The sequence below is a fragment of the Grampus griseus genome (genome assembly GCF_964374135.1).
Source record: "Grampus griseus genome assembly, chromosome: 6".
Taxonomy (NCBI): domain Eukaryota; kingdom Metazoa; phylum Chordata; class Mammalia; order Artiodactyla; family Delphinidae; genus Grampus; species Grampus griseus.
In genome coordinates, this window is record NC_139000.1 from 20,429,293 (window position 1) to 20,453,457 (window position 24,165).

Below are 24,165 nucleotides of genomic sequence, written 5' to 3' on the forward strand. Positions count from 1 at the left end.
CGCGGGCGGACGCAGCGTCCTGGGCGGCGTGAAGCATGATGGGAATCGTAGTAGGAAAGAGTCTGGGCGCGTCGAGTGGTTTGTTCCGTGGAGCCTCCGAGAAAAGCACGTGAAGGACAGGGTTCTGCGAGGAGAGAGACTCAGAGCAGTCTGGGAATTGTAGTCCAGTTGGCTTAGCCGGAGATTCGGGGTGAGCGCCGAGGTTCCGGGAAGGGGCTGAACAGGTCTGAAAAGAGGTAGGTGCGGCGAGTCGCGCGGCTACGGACGGAACTCGGGGAGTGAATAGACGGCTTCCGGGGCCTGCTGTCGCTCCGGGTCCTGCGAGGGACTTTAAGTCCTACTGGAGCGAAGGACCGTGTTGCCATGGAAACCTTCGCTCTGGACCAGCGAGTGCGGCCTTGGAGCTGCGGGGGTGCTATTCTCTTCCGCTGTCAGGAAGTTCTCTCGGCGGTTTCTTCTGAGCTGGCTGCGTTTTCGGTGGATTTGGGCAGTGGCGAGAGAATAAGTTCGAAGAGCCCTCTAGCGCCAAAGGAAAATAAAGACCTGGCGGAGGAGCCAAGGCCTGATTTTGCTGTCTTCAGCCCGGTCTATCTTACTCGGAGTGAGATGATGAATGTGAGGCGTCAGGTAAACTGCACGCCAGCAACTCTGCACAGCCCCGTGTGCGCTGGGTGCTGGGGCATCAGAGATGGACAAGACAAGGTTTTGTCCCCGTGTCGGGGGTGGAGATGGTCAAAATATTGGTGTTTCCCGAGCTGGACAGAGCCCCCTACCCTCCCCGAGGACAATTACAATAATAATGCCTGTTTACTGAGCGTTTACTAAATGCCAGGTTATGTTACAGGAATTTACGCTGCAATACGACATTCAGTCCATACAACAATAGAGTACAGGTACAGACGAGGAAACCATGATCTAGTGAAAGGTGAAGCTGATGGTCCAAGATCAGTGGCGATGGGATTAGAATCTGTGCCCTCTGCCCTTTCACCTCCAGAACAAGCACTTTTACCCATTACTCTATACTGCTCCCTAGTGGCTATCTTTTCATAGTTTGCAGAAAAGTTAAAATGTATCACAGTTTTTTCTTTTCCCTTTTTAAAAATAATTAATTATTTTTTGGCTGCGTTGGGTCTTCGTTGCTGGGCGGGCTTTCTCTAGTTGCGGCGAGCAGGGCCTACTTTTCGTTGTGGTGCGTGGGCCACATTCATTGAGGTGGCTTCTCTTGTTGCGGAGCTCAGGCTCTAGGCGCGTGGGCTTCAGTTGTTGTGACACGTGGGCTCAGTAGTTGTGGCGCACAGGTTTAGTTGCTCCGCGGCATGTGGGATCTTCCCGGACCAGGGATCGAACCTGTGTCCCCTGCATTGGCAGGCAGATTCTTAACCACGGCACCACGAGGGAAGTCCCTGTTTTTTCTTTTAAGCAATCTCCCCCCTTGGAACTTTGGTTTCCTCTACCTTTTGTCTACTTTGGAATCAAGATAGTATCTGTATCAATTTACATTCCCCACCAACAGTGCAGCACTATTAAAATAGCCAGGACACGGAAACAACCTAAATGTCCATCGACAGATGAATGGATAAAGAAGATGTTGTAAATATATATAATGGAATATTACTCGGCCATAAAAAGAAATGAAATTGGGTCATTTGTAGAGATGTGGATGGACCTAGAGTCTGTCATACAGAGTGAAGTAAGTCAGAAAGAGAAAAACAAATATCGTATATTAACGCATATATGTGGAATCTAGAAAAATGGTACAGATGAACCTATTTGCAGGGCAAGAATAGAAAGGCAAACGTAGAGAACGGACGTGTGGACATGGCGGGGAAGGAGAGGGTGGGATGAATTGGGAGATTAGGTTTGACATAAATACACTACCATGTATAAAATAGATAGCTAGTGGGAACCTGCTGTATAGCACAGGGAGCTCAGTTCCGTGCTCTGTGATGGCCTAGTTGGGTGGATGGGGGGGAGGGAGGTCTAAGAGGGAGGGGATGTGTGTATGCGAATGGCTGAGTCACTTCGCTGTGCGGCAGAAACTAACACAACATTGTAAAGCAATTATACTCCAATAAAAAAATAATAAAAGAAGAAAAAGATAGTATCTGATTTAGTACAAAGCAATTTGAAATGTAATGTGCCATTGTTCCATGTTGATAACATCACTTGTATCTGTCCCAAGCTTCGTGGTAGGAGGAGACATTTCTTCCTTTGTATACTTCACAGTCCCTAGCTATATCCTAGATACATGTAATAATAATTTATATCTGTACATATTTTAAAGGAGGCTTCACTTACATCATTTTCATTTAATCCTCACCATGTGACCTATATATAATTTTCCCAGGAGGCTGACTTTTGTTTTTGGTTGCTCTGCTGCGGCATGCGGGATCTTAGTTCCCTGGAGAGGGATCAGACCCGTGCCCCCTTCAGCAGAAGAAGAGTGTAGCCAGTTTATTCAACAGAACATTTAATGGCTGGTTATTGCAGACATTCTCTACTGGACGCTGTGAGAATATAAAGATGATGCCATCAACAGCTTTTAAACTCAGTTGGGGAGTTTTATTTTCTTCTTAAAAAAACCCAGCTCTTCTTTTTTTTTTTTTTAAAGCATAAGCATTACTTTGGGTTTTCAGATTCTAGAGTGTTCTCTTGAGCTTCTGTGCATACTTGTTCTCTCTGCCTGGGATGCCTTTAATCCTCTCTGCCTGCCCTTCACAAGGCAACTAAGACATCATCTCCTCCAGGAAGTCTTCCACATCCCTGTTCACCCCACTGGATTGTGTGTCTGTGTGATGCCATTGCATTACCCTCATCAGAGTTCTAATTACAGTATGCTGCAATTTTCCATTTATGTGTTTGTTTTCCCCACAGACTGTGACTATGCCTCTTAACTCTGTAGCTGGAGCATAAGAACTGTTTGTTTCATGAATGACCTATCCATTTAGGACCTATTTAGACCCTGAGGATAACCCTGTGAATTGGTGAGTTAGAGGGAGTTTTCATAAGACTTAGTAAACTGATTTTAGCATTCGGGAGTGATCACAAATCTCTCATAATTCCCACATACTGTTGATCAAATTTAATGGTTTGTATACTCTCCTACTAACTGTACCGAATTAAAATGTGATATTTTAACTTTATTCTCTTAGCTAAAATATTTCTTTGTGAATGGAGCATGAGATTAAAGTGATTGTTGCCTAGAATCCTCTTTTACAGGCAGCTTGCTATTTTAAGTTCTGGAAGAAAGAGCTTTTGAGAATTACAGAGTGGTGGATCTCCATCACGTAATAAAAATGTAATAATGATACACGTAAAGACTTAGAAGTCAATGTGTGAATCCAAATGAGTCTTTTGTATCGCCATTCGTTTTAGTGTGCCTGCTTACAAATTGAACATATTTGTAGCTGAGATTTATCCCTTCCAATTTTTCCTCCTCTCTGCCATTTTTAACAGCTGATAGTTCACTGGGTCTGTCCCTTAATGTTGGTTTCATTATGCTGAGACGAAAACCAACCCGTCTGGAGCTGAAGCTTGATGACATTGAGGAGTTTGAAAGCATTCGAAAGGACCTGGAGGTAAGAGTGCAACTTTCAAACCGTTAGGAATATTTAAAACAATAACTCTAACTTTTGGACTCCAGATTCTTATACCAACAGCTTATTCGAAATCTCTATTTGGATGCTTTACAGGCATCTTAAACATAATGTATTAGTTTCCTGTGGCTGCTGTAACAAATTACCACAAACTTGGTGGTTTAAAGCAACAGATATTTATGCTTTCACAGTTCTGTAGGCCAGAAATCTGAAATTGGTATCACTGATCCAAAATCAGGATGTCAGCAGGACCACGCTCCATCCAGAGGCTCTAGGGAAGAATCTATTCCTTGACTATTGCAGTATTTGGTGGCTGCTGGCATTCCTTGACTTGTGGCCATATCACTCCAGTGTCTGCCTCCGTGATCACACTGCCTTCTCCTCTTCTGTGAAGTCTCCCTCTGCCCCCTCTTATAAGGATACCTGTGTTGGCATTAAGGGCCCACCCAGATAATCCAGGATAATGTCCACATCACAGCATCCTTAATTTAATGACATCTGCAAAGACCCTTTTCACATACAGGGCAACAATTACAGTATCCAAGGATTAGGACCTGATAGCTTTGGAGGTCATTATTCAGCATACTATACTTAACATGTTAAAACAAAAAACTCTTGATTTCTTCCTCAAACGAGTTTCACCTCAGAGTTCCCTATGTCAGTATCTAAGTAGTTGCTCAAGCCAGAAACCTAAGAGTCAATCTTGAGTTCTCCCTTTCCCTCACCTTTTATATTCAATCTGTCCATAAATCCTTCGGCTTTACCTCCAGAATATTTCTAGAATCTACCCATACCTTTTCATCTCCACCATTAGAACCCTAGTCCAAATAACCATCAACTAACTCTGTACAATTTCAGTAGCATCCCAAGTTGTCTCTCTACTTCCTTTTTTCTTTTTCGGTACGCGGGCCTCTCACTGTCATGGCCTCTCCCGTTGCGGAGCACAGGGTCCGGACGCGCAGGCTCAGCGGCCATGGCTCATGGGCCCAGCCGCTCCGCGGCATGCGGGATCTTCCCGGACCGGGGTACAAACCTGTGTCCCCTGCATCGGCAGGCAGACCCCCAACCACTGCGCCACCAGGGAAGCCCCCCAATATGTATTTTTAAGTATAGCCTTACGCCACGGTATTAGATGTCCATTGATAAGACTTAAATTCTTTTTTTGGCCTTCAGAATAAAGTCCAAATTCCTTAGGATGGCATGTAAGGCCCTTTGTGATCTGGTCCTTGGTCATCTCTCCACTTTATCTTCCACTGCTGAGCTATCTTTAATCTCACTGCCTATGCACACTCTGCTCTTTTCTTGAAGTGCCCTTTATGGTTCAAAACTTCAATTGTAATGAGTCTCATAAAGTGTTAGTCTTATACCAAACTTTGACTCTGCAGAGTCAGCTCACTATTGAGTTACTTTTTTTTTTAATTGAAGTAATTTTTATGACTGAGTAGTATTCCATTGTGTGTATGTGTGTGTGTGTGTATATATATATACACCACATTTTCTTTTTTTTTTTTGCGGTACGCGGGCCTCTCACTGTTGTGGCCTCTCCCGTTGCGGAGCACAGGCTCCGGATGCACAGCCTCAGCGGCCATGGCTCACGGGCACAGCCACTCCATGGCATGTGGGATCCTCCCAGACCGGGGCACGAACCCGTGTCCCCTGCCTCGGCAGGCGGACTCTCAACCACTGCACCACCAGGGAAGCCCTAAACACCACATTTTCTTTATCCATTCATCTGTCAAGGGACACTTACGTTTCCATATGTTGGCTATTGTAAATAATGCTGCGATAAACATGGTGGTGCACTTACCCTTTTGAATTAGTGTTTTCTTTGGATATATACCCAGGAGTGGAATTGCTGGATTATATGGTAGTTCTACTCTTTATTTTTTGAGAAACCTCCATACAATTTTCCACAGTGGCTGCACCAGTTTACATTCTCACCAACAGTGTGTGAAGATTTCCTTTTCTCCATATCCTCTCCAACACTCATTATTTCTTGTCTTTTTGATAATAGCCATTCTAATGGGCATGAGGTGATATTTCATTGTGGTTTTGATTTGCATTTCCCTGATAATTAGTGATGTTGAACATCTTTTCATATGCCTGTTGTCCATCTGTATGTCTTCTTTGGAAAAATGGTTATTCAGATTCTTGGGTTGTCTGTTTTTTTGCTGTTGAGTTGTATGAGTTCTTTATATATTTTGGGTATTAGCCCTTATCAGATAAATTGTTTGCAAATATCTTTTCCCATTTGATAGGCTGTCTTTTCATTTTGTTGATGGCTTCCTTTGCTGAGCAGAAGCTTTTTAGTTTGATATAGTCCCATTTGTTTATTTTTGCTTTTGTTTCCCTTGCCTGAGGAGACATACTCAGAAAGATACTGCTAAGACCAATGTCAAATAGCATACTGCCTATGTTTTCTTCTAGGAGTTTTATGGTTTCAGGTCTTACATTCAAGTCTTTAATCCATTTTGAGTTAATTTTTGTGTATGGTGTAAGATAGCGGTCTAGCTTCATTGTTTTGCATGTGGCTGTTCAGTTTTCTCAACAGCATTTATTGAAGAGACTGTCCTTTCTCCATTGTATGTTCTTTGCTACTTTGTCATAAATCTATTATCCATATGTGTGAGGGTTTATTTCTGGGCTCTTAGTTTTGTTCCATTGATCTGTGTGTCTCTTTTTCTGCTAATACTGTGCTGTTTTGATTACTGTGGCTTTGTAGTAGAATTTGAAATCAGGGAGTGTGATACCTCCAGCTTTGGTTTTTTTTTTCCAAGATTGCTTTGGCTACTCGGGGTTTTCTGTGGTCCCATACAAATTTTAGGAATTTTTGTTCTATTTCTGTGAAAAATGTTGTTGGGATTTTGATGGAGATTGCATTGAATCTGTAGATTGCTTTAGGTAGTTATAGACATTTTAACTGTTAATTCTTCCTATCCATGAGCATGGAATACCTTTTCATTCTTTTGTATCTTCTTCAGTTTCTTTCAACAATATCTCATAGTTTTAAGTGTACAGGTCTTTTCACCTTCTTAAATTTATTTCTTGGTATACGTTTATTCCTAGGTATTTTTGTTGTTTTTAGTCTTTCTACTAAAGGCAGTTATCCAATGGGTTTCACCCATTTTAGAGCAACTTAGGAGAGAGGGATAGTTTTTGCCCTGCACTAAAATAAAAACAGTAGAAAACTGGTATTTTATTTGTTACTGAAATTAGTTTGATTACATTTTGATGACTCTGGTTTTTTTTTTGGCTGCGTTGGTCTTCGTTGCTGCGCACAGGCTTTCTCTAGCTGCGGCAAGCGGGGGCTCCTCTTTCTTGCGTGCACGGGCTTCTCATTGTCATGGCTTCTCTTGTTGCGGAGCATGGGCTCTGGGCGCATGGGCTTCAGTAGTTGTGGCACGTGGGCTCAGTACTTGTGGCTCACGGGCTCTAGAGCGCAGGCTCAGTAGTTGTGGTGCATGGGCTTAGTTGCTCCGTGGCATGTGGGATCTTCCCGGACCAGGGCTTGAACCTGTGTCCCCTGCATTGGCAGGCGGATTCTTAACTGCTGAGCCACCAGGGAAGCCCTGACTCTGGATTTTGAAACAGTCAGCAGTTGTTCATAGTGGGAAGCCTTTTAAATGATTTCATTCTACTTGGATATTCTGACTTTCTCATGGCTTATAAGATGAAACGATATCATCCTGTGCCTTTTAGAACTTGTTTTCACAAAGGTGTTTGGGGAGAACTTTCTAATGTTATTTATTGGGTAATGTAGCCTAGAGAGTAACTCAGGAAGGTCATTATGTTTGTATATATATAAAAAGTAATACCTCACTTATTCACTATAATGCTTTGACACTGGCATTTAAATGCTCACAGTTCAGCAGTAAGTGGTGAAGAATAGCAGTGATTCCAGAGATTAGTTTAGTGGAGCTATTCTTCTGGTAAGGAACTCTCAGGTAGTGGTAGTTGTGGGGTGTTAGTTTTTCTCTTTGAAAATGATCAAACTGAGACACAGACTTTGTGAATTCTGCAGTTACTTGTGGCTTAAGAGCCAAACCTTTTATCTGAAAACAAAATGAATTTCCCAAATCAGGCCTCATGATAAGATAGCACAAAACCTTCTTTTCCTGCGTTACATTTAATCTCATGGTGTCAGCTGAGCTGTTAATTTCTGGTGGTTATTGTTTTACTGGTCGCTTTATTTTTCCATCTCTTGTATGGACTTCCTTCTGTCATAGCCCTGATCACCCTGTGTTGTAATGGTCTATTTACCTGTTTCCCTGTTAGACTGTGACATCCTGGAGGGTAGGGGTTACATCTTTTATCGCTATATCCGTGTATCCCCCTTGTGCCCCTAACCATCTAAACCTAGGATTTCAGTTTATTGTTCTGTAGACCCGAACCCTATCCTTTACCCTGTGCCTAATACATGGTAGATGCTAAATAAATGTTTGTTAATGAATAGAATATTGCCTTAATACTAAAACTTTTATACTTTCAGACCCGTAAGAAACAAAAGGAAGATGTGGATGTTGTAGGAGGCAGTGATGGAGAAGGTGCCATTGGGCTCGGCAGTGACCCCAAGGGCAGGGAACAAATGATTAATGATCGAATTGGTTATAAACCCCAACCCAAGCCCAACAATCGTTCATCTCAATTTGGAAGTTTTGAATTTTAGAGGTGGATTATCTTGTGTGCCAGAGCCCTGGAATGGAGTAAAATGATGGCAGAAATACAAACAAGATTTAGAGAATTGAGTGCTTGCAGTCAAGCCGAATATTTTACGTCCTGCAGAGAGAGATACTTCTGCATGAGATTGCTGATGCTTAACTTTCACTTGGAAAGCTGAAATTCAAGCTCTGGTTTGTCTCTGGAAAATCTGACTCGATAAAACTTGTCTGATTTTTGTTTTTAAAAATAAATATATTTTTGGAAAAGTGTGCGACATCCTTAATGAAGTATAATAGCACCGTTAAATTGCTACATTTTTCCCATCTTTATTAAAAGACCCTAAACAGAACACTTCCAGTTGATCCCTGTCACTGATTTTTAACTCGTTTATTCAACAAGTATTTATTGAGAGTGCCAGGTACCATTCTAGGCACTTGGTAACATCAGTGAACAAATCAAAGATCCCTGCCCTTGTGGAGATTAGATTCTCATGATTTTGTATAAGCTCGATCAAGTTGTGGATTTCCAGTATCTTTACAGAATGGCTTTGTAACCAGTTTGGGTGTAATTTTGGGAGGACAGGCAGTGGAGTATCAGTATTACCGTCATTCCAGTTTTCCTTCCTTTCCCAAATCGCCTAAGTTTTTCTGACAAGCCAATCTGCCAGGCAGCTCAGAGGCTAATTTAGAATCATGTCTTATTGTTTTCACTGTTTAATTCAACTGCTGGGAACTGCTAACTGTGGTAGCAAGAACCTCTGGAATCATCAGTTCCAAAAAGACCTGTTAGCAGGATTTTACCCAGCCTTTCTGGGGCAGCTTAAGTCTGGGAAGTAAGAATGTGGGAGAGAGGCAGGAATAGAGGAGGATGTATAGTTTCCCTTCTTCCTCCAACCATTCTTACAAAACCTCTGTTCTTCCAGTTTTATCTGGGATCTCCCATTCATTTATCTTAATCTTGAAAACACAGCAAGAATGGGTTCCAGATAAGGAAATTGAGTTTGATTATTTTGAATCCTACAAAATTCAGTCTGGAAGGGCAAAAGAAAAAAAGAAAAGGATCAAACAAGACTGCTTCAACATGTCACTGTGACTTCCCAGCATGAACAGGCACAGAAGCATGAAAACATGGTGCCTCCTGATACCAATACTCAAGAGGAATCTGGGTGGAAGACACTGTACCAAGTGCTTTATGCAGATTATCTCATTTATTTTTTATTTTCTTTTAGATTATCTCATTTAATCTTTAACTCTTACAAGGTGAGTACTTTAACCTAATTTTATAAAGGCAAAACTAATTCTCAGCTGTTAGGGGATAGAGCTGAGATTTGAACCTGGGCAGAATGATTTTTGAACCTGCGCTTCTAAACCTCCTTGCTACACTGCTTTCCTGGTCTCCCACTAGTAGGTCTCACTCCCTCGGGGTAGAGTGAGAGGTTGCTGTTTCAGTTCTCAGGAAATATCCATGCTATTTTATTTATAAAGAATGAGGCAATTACCAGATTAGTAATAAATCTGAGCAGCTATAAATCTTTTTATTTTTTTGGCCGTGCCACGCGGCACGTGGGATCTTAGTTCCCCAACCAGGGATCGAACCCGTGCCCCCTGCAGTGGAAATGCAGAGTACTAACTACTGGACCACCAGGGAATTCCCTGTAAATCTTTTTGACACCACTGAAATCACATGTATCGATTCTTTATTTCTTAGGTCCTAGTGTTCATTTCTGGGTTGCCCAAACCCAAGAAGATGGTCAAGTGCTTGTGAAGAGATACCAACTGCAGCCAGAAGCACGTACCTTTCATTTTCCTGAAAGCTGGCGTGACAATAATCAGGAGATTAATTCAAATAGGTACTATTATTGCCTTTTTATAAATGAGAAAACTAAGGCTTAGGGATTATTAAAATAACTTGCCTAAGGTCACACTTCTAGGAAGTGGTGGAGCTACGAGTCAAAGCCAGGTGTACCTGACTCCAAAGCCCATGTTCATCACACTACAGTCTAGGAGTGGTGCTGAATGGCAAGATGCCCATCTGGGGGCCAACAGGAAAGGCACAAAACACCACCATTCTGGCAGAAAGCAGACAGGCAGGGCCAACTCCTAGCCTCTCACCTGATAGCATAAACACAGGGAAGCGATTATATGACAAGTTCGCTTTTAAATTCAGGAATCCTTGGTATACTGAGATACTGCAGCTTCATGAAGACCCTGTCTCCTGTGCAAAAGGTCATGTAGATCTTCTGGCATGTTCAAGGCTTGTCATGTAGAGTAGGAGAGTAGGAGGAGAGTGAGATGAAAACATAAAGGGATCACGCCACCTAAAAGATGGACATCTGAAAAACCGATGATAATGACCAGACTCCATGTGAACAATGATGAGACCACTTACTCTGATATCACTCTGGGGAGAAGACATGCATAGAATCACAAAATCAAAATATTTATTTGTTCTTTTGCACATGACACTGTTAAAACATTCCTACTACAGCAATACTGCCCTCCAGGAGCTTACAATCTAAAACAGTCAACATTAATTGTAGACCCAATGATTAAGGCATATATGAGATGCGGACTCCGTATCTTTAGGTGTATCTTCTGAAGGAAGCAGCTGGAGAGGGCAGGATCGACATTAAATGACATGAAAGTGTACTCCCTGCTAACTCCCTTTCCAGCTTCTACAAGGAACCCTTGTGGCTAGAACCCAAAACCAGTACCCCACAGCCTAAAAGGGAATTCCAGACAACCCTACCATAGAAGTAGTGAAGAAAGCTTCATCTCTAATTCCCTGGTGGACAGAGAGGACTCTGCTTGTGGGCAGTGTGGGGCTGAGTGTTCTTCCAGCATAGATTGGAGACGGCACCTAAGATGCTGTAACTTCGTGGATGGTACCAGGTAGCCCCTTACTCAGCCTTATAGAAATTCCAGTGGGACAGTTGCTCCTCAAAGTGTGCTTAGGGTCTCTATCAAGTTTTACAACTTCTGGTTGGTATCTATATCCACATCTACTGCACAGCATTATCCACTGCATCAGGAGGGTGAGGGAGATTTAATAAACCAGACACATGGGATAAAAAACTGAAAGAAACGGAAAAGGAGAGCAGAATAAGGGGCCAAAGATATGGGGATACAGCTTCTAATAGTTGTGAACAGGAGGAAGAGAAATTTGGATTCAAAAGGAACAAAGAAGTCAGGCACTAAATTCTAAATGAACAGGGTTACAGAAATGAAAGTCAACAAGATCATTATATTATCACGATCCAAGAGCTCAAGAAAGATAGAATTTAAGCTTTACTTTTTTTTTTTCCTCGCTAGTTTCTTCCTTTGGCAACCTAGCTCAAGATCACTACAATTCAGGTTTTTCATGAGACTCTATCTTGGATACCTGAAGACTTATCCCAAACTGATGTTTCTCTCCCGAGAGTTTGAAATTCACAGCATTTTGTCTAAACTGGCCTTGATTTTTCTTACCTTACTGATAAGGTCCTGTTCCTGAAAGGGTATTTTATAACAGATCATGTCAAGATTTCTAGAGAGTACCCGGATCACTACTAAACATTGATTTCTCAGGGTTTTATTATTCCTTGGCTTCTGAGGCAATAACAGGCTATTTGTACCTTAATGTTGGATTTTTATCAGTACCTGTCATTCCCTTTACTTATGCTAAGTATCAGCACTACAAGGGGTTGGAATGAGAGAAAAACATAAAACTCTAAATGTTGGTTCTTAGATTTTAAGCTCGATCCAGTAAGCTCATAACCCTCTCTTGGTTCAAAGCCACGGAAGTACACATTTCTCGCCCTCCAATATTTAACTGGCACCAACAGAGAAAGTACAAACTTCAAAACCACAAGAGGCCAACAGGATAGCTGTGTTTTGTCTCTCCTGCCCTGAGGCACAACTGGAGTCTAGCACCAAGGAGGGCAGGATTTAATAGACCAGCACAGGAAGAGTCACTTTACAGAGGTAGGTTGGACTGGGAACAAGACTGCGGTGTAGACTAACAACAGAATAAAAATCCAATGTGATTCTTACTGAGGAAAGTATTTTTGGCCACTTGTGATCTAATTAAGTCCCCCCGAGAGTAACAAAGATGGTCATGCAGAGAGTGAGGCTCTGCCTGGTGTGGGCGTGGATGCCCATCAGCCGACCACACCCTAGGCCTCTCCAAAGAGAGGGCTGGGCTTTTGCCCCTCCAGCCCATGACTGGCTCATTTACATTGCAGATCAAAGATTCTCAACCTTCAAGCCATTTCCAAGAAATTACAGATCTTTAAGAATAAGGACTAGTGATTTCACACATGCTAATAAAAGTTACTTTGGCTACAGCCCTTTGTGCTTGTGTGCCTGGGCACAAAAACACAGTTGGGGCTGAATAAATGTTTGTGGAATGATTAAGTATTGACCAGCAGCATTTAGTACATGAGTTAAGCCCAGAAACACCACCAACTGATAGCAAGTCAAATTCCTGTGCCCAGTACCAGGTAGCTCACCCACCAGGTGATACTCCCTCAGTTTAAAGCAGAGATGCTCAAAGTGTGGTCCCCTGATCATCAGTAGGCACATCACCTGGGAGCTTGTTAAAAATACCAATTTGGGGGCTCTGGTCGAGGCCCAGCAATCAGGGCTTTAACAAGCTCTCCAGGTGATTCTGATGCATGCTGAAGTTTGAAAACCACTGGTTTAGAGGCAGACACATGAAAACAATAATGGGAGAAAATTATTTAAACGCTTACTTCAGTTGTGACATACGAAGGTACCAAGTCAAAGTAAAATGTCAATGGTTTCATTTTAAAATATCTATTTTCTCAAATTGATTGTCATCTTTTTTTTTTGATTGACAAGTTCATTCTAATCAAAATGTTAAGTGGGAACACAAGTTGATGAGTCAGCCCCCCAAGAATGCACACTCCTGCAAGGTCTGGGCCTGTATTTATACAGTCTCAAACCACCTCTCTGCCCCCTACAGAGATTTCAGTGCAACACTTCACACCTAGGGAAAGGCATAATCTGTCTCCCACTCATTGAGTCCAAAGACTAGAACGTATTTTTAAATGTTAAGTTTGGGTTCTGGGCTTAGCTGGGCAAGACTTTTCCTCACCTGCCATCAATCCTGGCTAAAGTTAATCCATTTCCATCACTGACCCAGGAAAAACCCACCAAATTCACAAACTGTTAAAAAATAAGAACAGAAGACTAAAAAAGGAAGCAGGTGATCAAGCCATCGAATAGAAAGCTACCTGGATTAGATAAGAACATATAATTTGGATCTAAGATAACGGGGGAAGAGAGGACATCTCATGGGTGGCTTCACCTCAAGAGAAATGGGAAACTCAGCTCATTAGGGAAAAAAGGCAGGGAGATTACCACTTTAGCTCAGAGACTGTAAGCTAAACCTCTGTTGAGCAGGCGTGTGTGCATGTGTGCGTGCGTGTGTGTAAGGAGATAAGGAGTAAGAAGAGGAGATTGGAATCCTGTCTTCCAGTCTTGAACTGCTTTCCACTGCAATCGATAAGGCCACACCATAGCGTTAGACGTTAATGGCAATGTTCTGTGATGTCCACCACCACTGCCTTCTTCCAGCTGAAGAGAAAGTACCCCATGCCAGCCCCTGCCGCTACAGCAATGCAGAGGTACCCGTTGTAGGTCATGAAGATGAGCATGAGGAAGTAGCTGATGACCACCTGGATGATGTGCAGCACTGTTTGCAGAAGGTGAGGAAAGCTCAGCATCTGTTGCCTGGAGAGTAAACAGGGACACAACAGTCAGGGCCCCAGGAGTGTTCAGGCAGCTCTGCATGCAGATCAGGAGAAAGGGGCAACAGTTGTAGTCACGAGCTCAGCTTGAGCTGGACTCTCTCACAGCCACCCTGGCAACTCACGGGTACTTGTGTCTCTGCAGGTTGTTTATTGTCCTTGGAAATGAAACATGATAGGGTTGTGAGGTTAATAAGCATCGGCCAGATATGATTATATGGCAGCAGGAGGAATGCTCTTCAGGAGGAGGGGAGAGGAAGGAGGAGTAAGCTGACTTACCTCCACCTTGGATACTGAAAGGGATGACCCACATCCTCCCATACTTATTTGCCTGAACTTTCTCAGGCCTTCCACCTTTGCAGAGTTCATACTCTAAAAAATTGGAAATAGAGGACTTCCCTGGTGGCGCAGTGGTTAAGAATCCGCCTGCCAGTGTAGGGGACACGGGTTCGAGCCCTGGTCCAGGAAGATCCCACATGCCGTGGAGCAACGAAGCCCATGCGCCGTAACTACTGAGCCTGCACGCCACAACTACTGGAGCCCGAGCACCCTAGAGCAGGCGCGCCACAACTCCTGAGCCCACGTGCTGTAGCTACTGAAAGCCGTGCGCCTAGAGCCCGTGCTCCACAACAAGAGAAGCCACTGCAATGAGAAGGCCGTGTACCGCAACAAAGAGTAGCCCCTGCTCGCCGCAACTAGAGAAAGCCAGCATGGAGCAACGAAGACCCAACGCAGCCAAAAAAAAAAAATTGGAAATAGAGTTGAGGGTTGGGTGGTACAGTAGAAAGTTTTTAATTAGGGATCAGGAGACCTGGCTGTTTATCCCCTTTGTCACTTACTCGTTCTCTCACCTTAGTTAAGTCACAATGCTTGGCCCTCAATAAGCCCAATCACTGGTACAATTGGAATAAATAATATTGTGCTTACTTGAGAGCAGGACATTGGTCTATAGGATTCCTTGAATTCCAGTTTAGCTTTAAGACCTACATTTCTATTATAACTAAACCTTAAGCATTTGCCAATCTGTGGGAAAAACCAATAGTCATCCATATACTTGCTTAGGTGGAATACAGACAATAATACAGTCTTACATTGTAACAAAATGAGACTAGAGCTGGGCAGGCACAACTTTTTATAGAAAGGAATGAATTGGATTCTGCCATTCTTCTATACCTTGACCTGAAATTTCTTAACTTTACTATTATTTTGGCTAATATGTTAAAATATGGATTCTTTTCCTTCTTCTAAAGTGACCAATACTTAAAATTTGGAATAAATGTTCATATTAGCAGAAGGGTTCCTATCATTCCTCTTTTGGCCTGCTAATGACCCACAACCCCAAGCCTCCAAAAACAGTTTTGATCAAGGTCATATAGAATCATTAACTCAAGAAGAGGGCTGTTGCTAATAAAATAGCTGCTTTCCTATTTAGCTGATTCAGCTCTCCAGAACTTCCATCTGGATCTGTTCAATATTCTTACCCAACAGTTTTGTGGGTCTCCATAAGGATGGTTCCATTTGGTCCTGGGACAGGCATGGAATTGTACCGAATGCTGACTTGTGACTTGCGCAGGAGGCCCTCTCGGGCTATCTTGAGTCCTTCGTAGAACATGGCTAGTAAAAACACTGCCACAAAAGCTCCAGCCATTTCTAAGTAGGGAGGGAAAAGATGGCGGTAATGTCAAACATGCAAAATCATTAGCTGGTGTGCTCTCCAAGCTAGAAAGACAACACAGAAAAACTGCTACATTTTTTTTTTTGGCCGGGGGGGGCGGGTTATGCCACATGGCTTGTGGGGTCTTAGTTCCCCAACTAGGGATTGAAACTGGGCCCATGGCAGTGAAAGCACCGAGTCCTAACCACTGGACTGCCAGGTAATTTTGAAAAACTGCTACTCTCTACTCTTAATTTCAGAGTATGTTATATTGTTACCTCTTCAATCATACAGATGGAAGAGAAGAACTAAGATGGTGTCAGTGAGGACTACTGCCTCCACTGCAGATCATACTCATTTTCTGATTAAGATACAAAAAAAATGAACAACAATAACCTTTTGGTCTGGCTGCTTGATGTCATTAAATTAGCTTGTCACACTGAAACACACAATGTAGAATATGCAAAAGAGGAATAAAACAACTTATTTTAAAGTGCTGACAATTTCTTGAATGGGCGTTTCAATCTAAGTCTTTCACACTGTGAAGCACTGGTACCAATATGAATGTAGTCAAAACTGATTTAACATACTACCTGAATTAAATGCTTCCCTTCTTCCCTAAACAAATTGATTTTGCGGGTCCAAAGATTTATCTTGTACCTAAAGTGGTCCACCTGACTACTGAACTTGTGCAATTTGAATTTAAGGCACACCAACTCAACATTATAGACACACAAAAACTGGGTGATTAGGTACTCCAAAACTAGGACTACCCCTAAGATGGGCCAAGGAGTCAGGAATGATGTATACCAGTTTGGTAAGCTAGAAAGAGAACTGGATTAGGCAGGAATAGAAGCCCTAGGTCCCTGTCCTAGCTCTGACATACTAACTTTATGAGATTTAGGACTAATCATTTCACTATTTGAAGTTTAGTTTATCTGTAAACTGGAAGGATTGTACTTGATTAATAGTTTTTAAGCTAGGGTTATTTTGTCGTATGTATATATATAATGCTTTTTACGTCATTTGAGCTTCGACTATAGTCTTATATCCAAGAGCAATAATTTATCAAACAAGGAAACACTCTGGAAAAAGATGAAAGGAAATGGTCTGCAAAAGACTCCTACCTGGTATCTAAATTATGTTTCAGAAATTCTAAAACATACACATGCTATTTAAGGGAGGTTTACTGTAGGACCAAAATAAGCACCGTGTATCCTTACCTTCCAGGTAGGAAATAGGAAGCAAGATGGTTACGATCATAACCATAATGACTCAGTAATTATGGCAGGAAGAGGTGTTGGGTTTCCAGATTCTCTGTCACTGTCTCTCATGTGAGTGTCACCTTCAAACAAAACCTGATGGCTTACTCACCTCCAGCTGTATTGATCACCAAACCAGAGAACAATAGTTCCACATTTTTAAAGCCAAAGTAGAAGGTCATAGGCTGCCAGGAAACCAAAACGTGTCAATTAGAAACAACTGAAGCTTCTACATGAGAATTTCAGGTCAAGAAGCTTAGAACATTTAAAAGTAGCAGTTCTGGGTAATAAGAGGCATTCACTGAAGTGGGAGGGCTTTCTCCCTCATTATAGTACAGTATTAACCACAGGCACTTCTCCACATGTATTCTCCTTTGTCCCCACCGTCAACTTTTGTCTTTTTCTCTTTTCTACACAAAGTGTAAAAGACCAGAACTTAATCCAGAAAAAGGTCATTTTTGACAGAAAGGAATACTGAAGAAAGAACCATAGAAATCTTGGTTCTGGTGTGGCTCTGAAACTAACCTGCCATATAATCTTGGTCAAATCACTTGACTTCTCTAGGTCGACCTTAGTTTTTTCTCATTGGTAAATTGATCTTTAAAGATAATCATCTTCCAGTCCTAAAGTTCGATTATTTCTATTCCCCATGTGGGTGGGAAAGGGCCTGGGCTGCCTCTCCTGTGGCACTTACCATCATCATCATCATGTGACCGTGGGAGTGGGAGGCTGAAGAGGTCGGGTGATGGTGAGAAGGTGCCATGGTACTGTTGTCGTCCCCACTGCTCATCCCCATGCTCATCCCCACATGGTGGAAATGGCCCATTTTTCCGGGAAAAGTTGAGTCAGCAGAAGATTCTTTTAAGAAAAAGAATTACATATAATAATTAAAAATACAAAATCTTGATTTGAAAACAAAATCTTCATGATGTTTTATCTTGTCCTTTTTTTTTTTTGGCCAAGCCGCACGGCATGCAGGATCTTAGTTGCCCGACCAGGGATCGAACCTGTGCCCCCTGCAGTGCAAGCACGGAGTCCTAACCACTGGACCACCAGGGAATTCCCCAAATCTTGATTCTTGATAAATTGTCTATGTGGGATTTCAGCCAGTGAATACATGCTCTCCTAGCCTCTTTACTCATAATTATTTTTTATAATATACAGATGGAAAGAGAAGTAACTGTACTAATAGGGATCACCTCTGGAGACTGTGGCAAAAGGGATTTGCACGTAGGGTTTCAGAAACCTAACTCTTTTTTTTTAAACTAATTTTTATTGGAGTATAGTTGCTTTACAATGTTGTGTTAGTTTCTGCTGTACAGCAAAGTGAATCAGTTATACATTATCAGAAACCTAACTCATTCTGCAGAATCGCTCCTTTACTAGATATGTTCAATGTATGTTCAAATTTAAACATGAGATAAAGAGAAGAAAAGTAGCTTCTTCGGGTTGCAGGAAACAATTTGTAATAGTGGACAAATTCATGGCATTAATGAAATTTAACTGCTTTTCTAATCATAAATGTCAGTAGATAAAAAGCAAGTATTTCAAGATAATTCACCTAATTGGATGGCCTGTGTTCAATCAGGATATTAAGAATACATTTTCACATAAAGGACAACCAGCCTTCAGCTAATTTAAATTAGAAGAAAAGGTCTATTGCTGCCCTAGGCAAGCAGTGTGCCCTGAATTTAGATACAGTATCAATCCCAGCAGGGCATTAGAGCTGAGAACACTGAAAACAAGGTATAAATTGGATATTCGCTATTAAATTAAGTCTAGACAACCTGCACATTCATTCTTGTGTCTTTACTATCACTTCACTATTTTACTGCAAAAGTCCATCTGAGACATAATCCAAGGAGCAAAAACTCCTATAGCTGGGGTGGGGAGTGGGAAGTTGAGGAAGGTGGAGAGGGAGGTGTTGGTGGATTCTCTTAAGCGTCCCTCAACTCCAGTTTGTGGAGGAAAGAGTGCTTTAGAAATTCCAAGTAGATATTCATGTTCATGAGCCTAAGTGTGCCTCTTATTATTAATTATCAAGCTCTTACACGCACCAAACTCTGAGCTAAGTGCTAGTAATTCAACAGTGAATAAGACAAACAAGGTACAGGATGGAGAAACAATAAACAGAACACTTTCATGAAGCGATTAGTGCTGTGATGGAAAGAAACAGGGTAATATGGTAGTATCACTAAGAGGTTGAAAAGAAGCATACTTCAGATAGGAAATTTATACAGATTCAGGGAGTCTTGGATGTCTAATCAAAAGCACAAATATTCAGCCATCTATTTTCCCCTCTTCAACTCCTATCCTATGATACTATGGCAGCAAGCTTAAAAAATAGGTTCTTATTGGGACTTCCCTGGTGGTGCAGTGGTTAAAGAATCTGCCTGCCAATGCAGGGGACATGGGTTCGAGCCCTGGTCCGGGAAGATCCCACATGCTGCAGAGCAACTAAGCCCGTGTGCCACAGTTACTGAGCCTGCACTCTAGAGCCCACGAGCCACAACTACTGAGCCCGAGTGCCACAACTACTGAAGTTGTGGCGTGCCTAGTTGTGAAGCCCGCGTGCCTACAGCCGGCGCCTAGCAATGAGAGAAGCCACCGCAATGAGAAGCCCGCACTCCCTGCAACTAAAAAGAAAGCCTGGGCGCAGCAACAAAGACCCAACGCAGCCAACGTATAAATAAATTAATTAATTTAAAAAAATAGGTTCTTATTTCCAGCAAAGGAAAAGGCAAAGCATCAGTTACCGATAATCAAAATTCAACTCTGAATTTAAATAACTTTCATGCCAGACACTTTATTACTTCATAATTGGGGAGCTGGACAAGCTGGTATTATTAATACCATTGCCATAAAGGGACTAGATTGGAGGTACAAAGAGAGACACAATAAGATCTTTGTCCACAAAGGTTTTATAGCGAACAGCAAAAAACACACACACACACACACACACACACACACAAATAATCAACAAGCGAGAGCACACACAAAGTTTCAATGATGGAACAAATGGTAAGAGGACAGCAGTTTTCAGATAAAGAAACATAGTAGGATGGAGAGATCACTGGTATCTGAGTGATCATAAATTATGATGTTGAACCAAGCAAATAAAGTGAAATAAGAATGAAAATACTTTTGCCTGCCAAGAAAATTGATAGCACATCCTCATAAAGAGTAGAAATCACAAATTTTGTTCTCTTCTAATAAGGGTCTAGAAAATGATTATATCATAAGAAAACCATAAAGGATCATTTCATTTCATGTTATCAACATGAATCCTGACCTTTTATTCAGTGAATATTGGTGGAGTGCCTTTTGGTGTAAGAGACTGAGGGACATACAGAGATGAACCAGACATAGACTCTTTCCTCATGGAGCTTCAAGGCTAAAAGCTAGAAGGGGAAACTGAACAGTCATAATTTTCATTTTGGGGCATAAGATGAAACGCAAAAGGCCAATTAAAAAGGCAAGAACACAGCACCAGAAACTAAAGATTTGTACCCTTGATTTCCCTGATAAACTTTTATAGTCTTCCCATCAACAGGTTTTTTTGAAGACCCAAGGTTCCTAATTGTTCAGGCACCTCATTACCAATCAGAGACACCTGCTCAGTGAAGATCCATAATCAAATCTCTTCAGACATATCAGTGACCCAGTAATTCATATGCCCGAATCTCAAGAATGCCTTTCAAAGTATGCACCTATTTTGAAATGTCATCTTGTAGGATACATTTCACATTGAAATATACTAGGAAATAGAGCAGGAATAGAATCTATTTCCTTTCATTGCGGATGGACAATGTATTTCTTTCTTCTTTTTTTTTTCTTAAAAAAAACCCCTTTATCAGGGGACTTCCTTGGCAGTCCACTGGTTAAGATTCCGTGCTTCCACTGCAGGGGGCACTGGTTCGATCCCTGGTCAGGAAACTAAGATCCTGCATGCCCTGCGGCAAAAACAAAACAAAACAAAAAACAAAAAGCCTTTATCTTAATTTATTTATTTTTTTTTTTTGGCCGCACCATGTGGCTTGCGGGATCTTATTCCTTGACCAGAGATTGAACCTGGGTCCCCTACAGTGGAAGCAAGGAGTCCTAACCATTGGACTGCCAGAGAATTCCCAACAATGGATTTCTTATAACAGAATCCTAGGCAAATGTCAGTTTTCTGTTAGCTTCTCTCCTGCAGAGTATGCCAGCCAAGACCACTTGCAAGCCCCTTTCTGCCTATCCTGTCTCCTGAGACCACAAAGTGACTATCGACACATGTGGATAGTTCATAATAGCTCCTTCTTCTAGCATAGAAAACTTCTTTGATTTTTAAGGAAACAGAAGAGAAATGGTCTAGGAATTGGCTATAGAAAAAAATCAAGTATGAGTTTCTATGGAAATTTGTTCATACGAAATAGGTGAGAAGTTTTATTTCTCAGGAAGGCTTTACACTATTCAGTTTTTAGGGAACATTTAACTTCAGCTGGGTACTTGAAGTTGGCTATATGCCAACTTGTTTGTATTGCCCTGAATACTATTAGATATGGAAAATGAAATGGCACATTCTACATTGAATGCCATATAGCTTGCACTTCTTTCTGCCTTCCCCTTTCCTCCATTTAGTAAGTATGGTGCAGTATTTATAAAAATAGGTTTCAAAACTTCCTTGTATTCAAGGGTCTAATTCCTTCTCAGTCTACTTCTGAGGATCATGAAAAAGAAGTTTCCTCTGTTCCTGCCAACACTCCCCCCCAACACACGCATTGTAAAGCTTAACTAGAGGGCCAGATTCTTTGCAAAATCTAGCATCTCTAGAAAAATGAATATCAATTTATAGACAGAAGTTAGGGAATTAGCAAGAAGGCTAAATTCTGATACACATTCTGAGTCTTAGCACTGACCTTACTTCTAACAGGTTTAGTCTAAACTTCAAATTCTCTTTTATTTTCCTGGTATTGTACAATGATGAATAAGAAACAATAATCCATAGGGACTATGGAGATTAGACCCCACAGAAAGACTACACAGAAGTGGTCATACATCTGCCACATGGGCCCTCTCCTCCAGCTCAGACAGATGTAATCTGGAGTCTCAGATAATTCTTTTGGAGAATGCCTCCAGTCTTTCCTGACTTCAATGATAAGGAAGAAAGTTTTTATTCTTTTTTTTTTTTTTTTTTTTTGTGGTATGCGGGCCTCTCACTGTTGTGGCCTCTCCCGTTGCGGAGCAATAGGCTCAGCGGCCATGGCTCACGGGCCCAGCCGCTCTGCGGCATATGGGATCCTTCCAGACCGGGGCACGAACCCGTGTCCCCTGCATCAGCAGGCGGACTCCCAACCACTGCGCCACCAGGGAAGCCCAGAAAGTTTTTATTCTTAAAATGATTAGGGTCGGGACTTCCCTGGTGACACAGTGGATAAGACTCTGTGCTCCCGATGCATGGGGCTCGGGTTCGATCCCTGGTCAGGGAACTGGATCCCACATGCATGCCACAACTAAGAGTTCGCATGCCACAGCTAAGGAGCAGGCGAGCCACAACTAAGGAGCCCATGTGCTGCAACTAAGGAGCCTGCCTGACGCAACTAGGACCTGGCCGAACCAAATAAATATTTAAAAAAAATGATTAGGGTCATGTTCCTTTTTTGATTTGTAAAAACATTAAACAAAGGGAAATCTATCTAGTCACTCTTCTGCTTTCTGTAGTCATTATTTATGATTGATGACACAAGCTTTTGGCAAGCACAGATAGGGGAAATTCAAGGTCAAAGATAATATACTACCATAAACAGGGACTCATGCTTATGGGCTATGTTCATGTGATCAAGTTTCACTGGACTAATCCTGCCTTTTTATGACCTGTATGGGGCCAGCAGATATTCTGAGATATGGCTCTGGCTTTGTTTCAAGTGCCTCTATAGGTGAACTTTGAAATTCTCCTATGGCTTTATGAATTCTGCACTTATGTTGTTCTTTGGGGGAGGGAGGTGGTAAAGGAGATGCAGGAATAAAGGGGAGACTTTGATATAATGCAATAACAAATAGGGCTTAGGTGCCTCTCCATAACTTGGCATTCAAGGCCAATACACTGGAGTTGTTTAGAAAAAAACGTAGTAGTTCCCAGGGAAGGGAAATACAATTTGATGAATATATATGGGGAAGACCCTTCCCGTTGATGGCTATGATGTTGTTCCACTCATCCTCTAGGCCCTGGCCTCATATTCTTACTCCAAATTGACTGGCAGAAAAGTGGTCATAATTGTTCGAATATAACCACACCATGCTTTGGATATTTTAGCTGCCTTTCCTTGGCTTGTGTCCCTCTTGAGGTGCAGTAATCATAAGGATACTTACACCAGTTTCATTTCCAAAAAGTATCAGGCTGAGTAAATCATAGGTTTACACAGGTTCTAGCCAGAACTGGCAAAAACTTTTGACTCCCAAAGTTCTGCCGTATCAGTGTACTAAAAACAGTTCAGTAAAATGAGGCAGTAGAGGTAGTGAGAAGATAAGTCAGGCCAATAAGAAAAGAGGAAATGGAAAAGACCTTAAAAATCACACACACAGAGTTCTCCCCAGACTAAATGTGGCAGGTGACAGGAGTTGATAGGGCACTTGCTCCAACTGCAGGTTTATAAAGACAGAACTCTGGAGAATAACTGCCAAAACCCCACCACCATCACTACCACTACCATCAAAAAAAGTAAAAAAGAAAGAAAGAAAACTTAGATTTTATCCTTTTAAAACTCCTTCAATAAAACTAAGGCTACCATTTTCTCTTCTAACTTTGTGCCTTTGTTGATAATAAAAATAATTCCAAGGGATCATCTACAACAACAACAAATTCTCACTTGCTTTTCTTTGTGTCAGTGGTTGGGTTGAGATGAGAAAGATGTTGATAGACCTGGCAGAGAATTAATTTAGTGATTACTTGCAGATTTCAATATTATTTTCTCTTTCTTCACCATATACCAAAGTGAGCTCTACTGTAAGCAGATAGTGTAGGGAGTCCCCAGAGAAAAGAGCCAGATATAGCTTTTTGATATAAGAGAAGCCATTTTAGGCCAAAGCCATCTTGTCATCTAAGCCTGGCTACCATGCTTGCCCTTGAAAAGGTCTCAGTAATAATGACCTTAAGGGAACATAAGAACAAATGACTGTTTATCAGGCAAGAGCAGTAACAATAGCAAAGATAATAAACCAGTTGCAGGATTCCTTGAAAGCACTTTTTGTGGAAAGAAACCAACC

General features: G+C 41.8%; 2 protein-coding genes across 3 annotated transcripts in view; one reads left to right on the plus strand and one right to left on the minus strand.

Annotated features, from left to right (window-relative positions):
• Window positions 1-57: 57 nt before the first annotated feature.
• CDC26 (cell division cycle 26) lies at window positions 58-8,521 on the plus strand. Of its 2 annotated transcripts, none has more exons than XM_082656739.1 (4): window positions 58-190; window positions 2,875-2,984; window positions 3,457-3,578; window positions 8,086-8,521. In XM_082656739.1, exons 3-4 carry the CDS (start codon window positions 3,498-3,500, stop codon window positions 8,260-8,262), a joined length of 258 nt encoding a protein of 85 aa, XP_082512865.1. In that variant the 5' UTR covers window positions 58-190; window positions 2,875-2,984; window positions 3,457-3,497; the 3' UTR covers window positions 8,263-8,521. The 2 variants fall into 2 exon arrangements, with proteins under 2 accessions (XP_082512865.1, XP_082512864.1); XM_082656738.1 differs by having other exon boundaries at window positions 64-236.
• Window positions 8,522-10,673: 2,152 nt separating this feature from the next.
• Window positions 10,674-24,165, minus strand: part of SLC31A1 (solute carrier family 31 member 1) — a 29,291-nt gene continuing 15,799 nt past the window's right edge. The window contains exons 2-5 of the mRNA XM_082656571.1: window positions 17,618-17,781; window positions 17,036-17,108; window positions 15,489-15,657; window positions 10,674-13,990 (exon numbers count right to left, since the gene is read on the minus strand). Coding sequence (XP_082512697.1) covers window positions 13,789-13,990; window positions 15,489-15,657; window positions 17,036-17,108; window positions 17,618-17,749 — 576 coding nt within the window. The 5' untranslated portion in view covers window positions 17,750-17,781 and the 3' untranslated portion in view covers window positions 10,674-13,788. The remainder of the gene's footprint in view (window positions 13,991-15,488; window positions 15,658-17,035; window positions 17,109-17,617; window positions 17,782-24,165) is intronic.

What these genes read in the sequence shown, in the direction of transcription:
- CDC26 (XM_082656739.1), top strand. Translation starts at nt 3,498, where the DNA reads ATGCTGAGACGAAAACCAACCCGTCTGGAGCTGAAGCTTGATGACATT. An exon ending in GCATTCGAAAGGACCTGGAG is followed by an intron (nt 3,579 to 8,085) that starts GTAAGAGTGCAA and finishes TTATACTTTCAG; the next exon opens with ACCCGTAAGAAACAAAAGGA.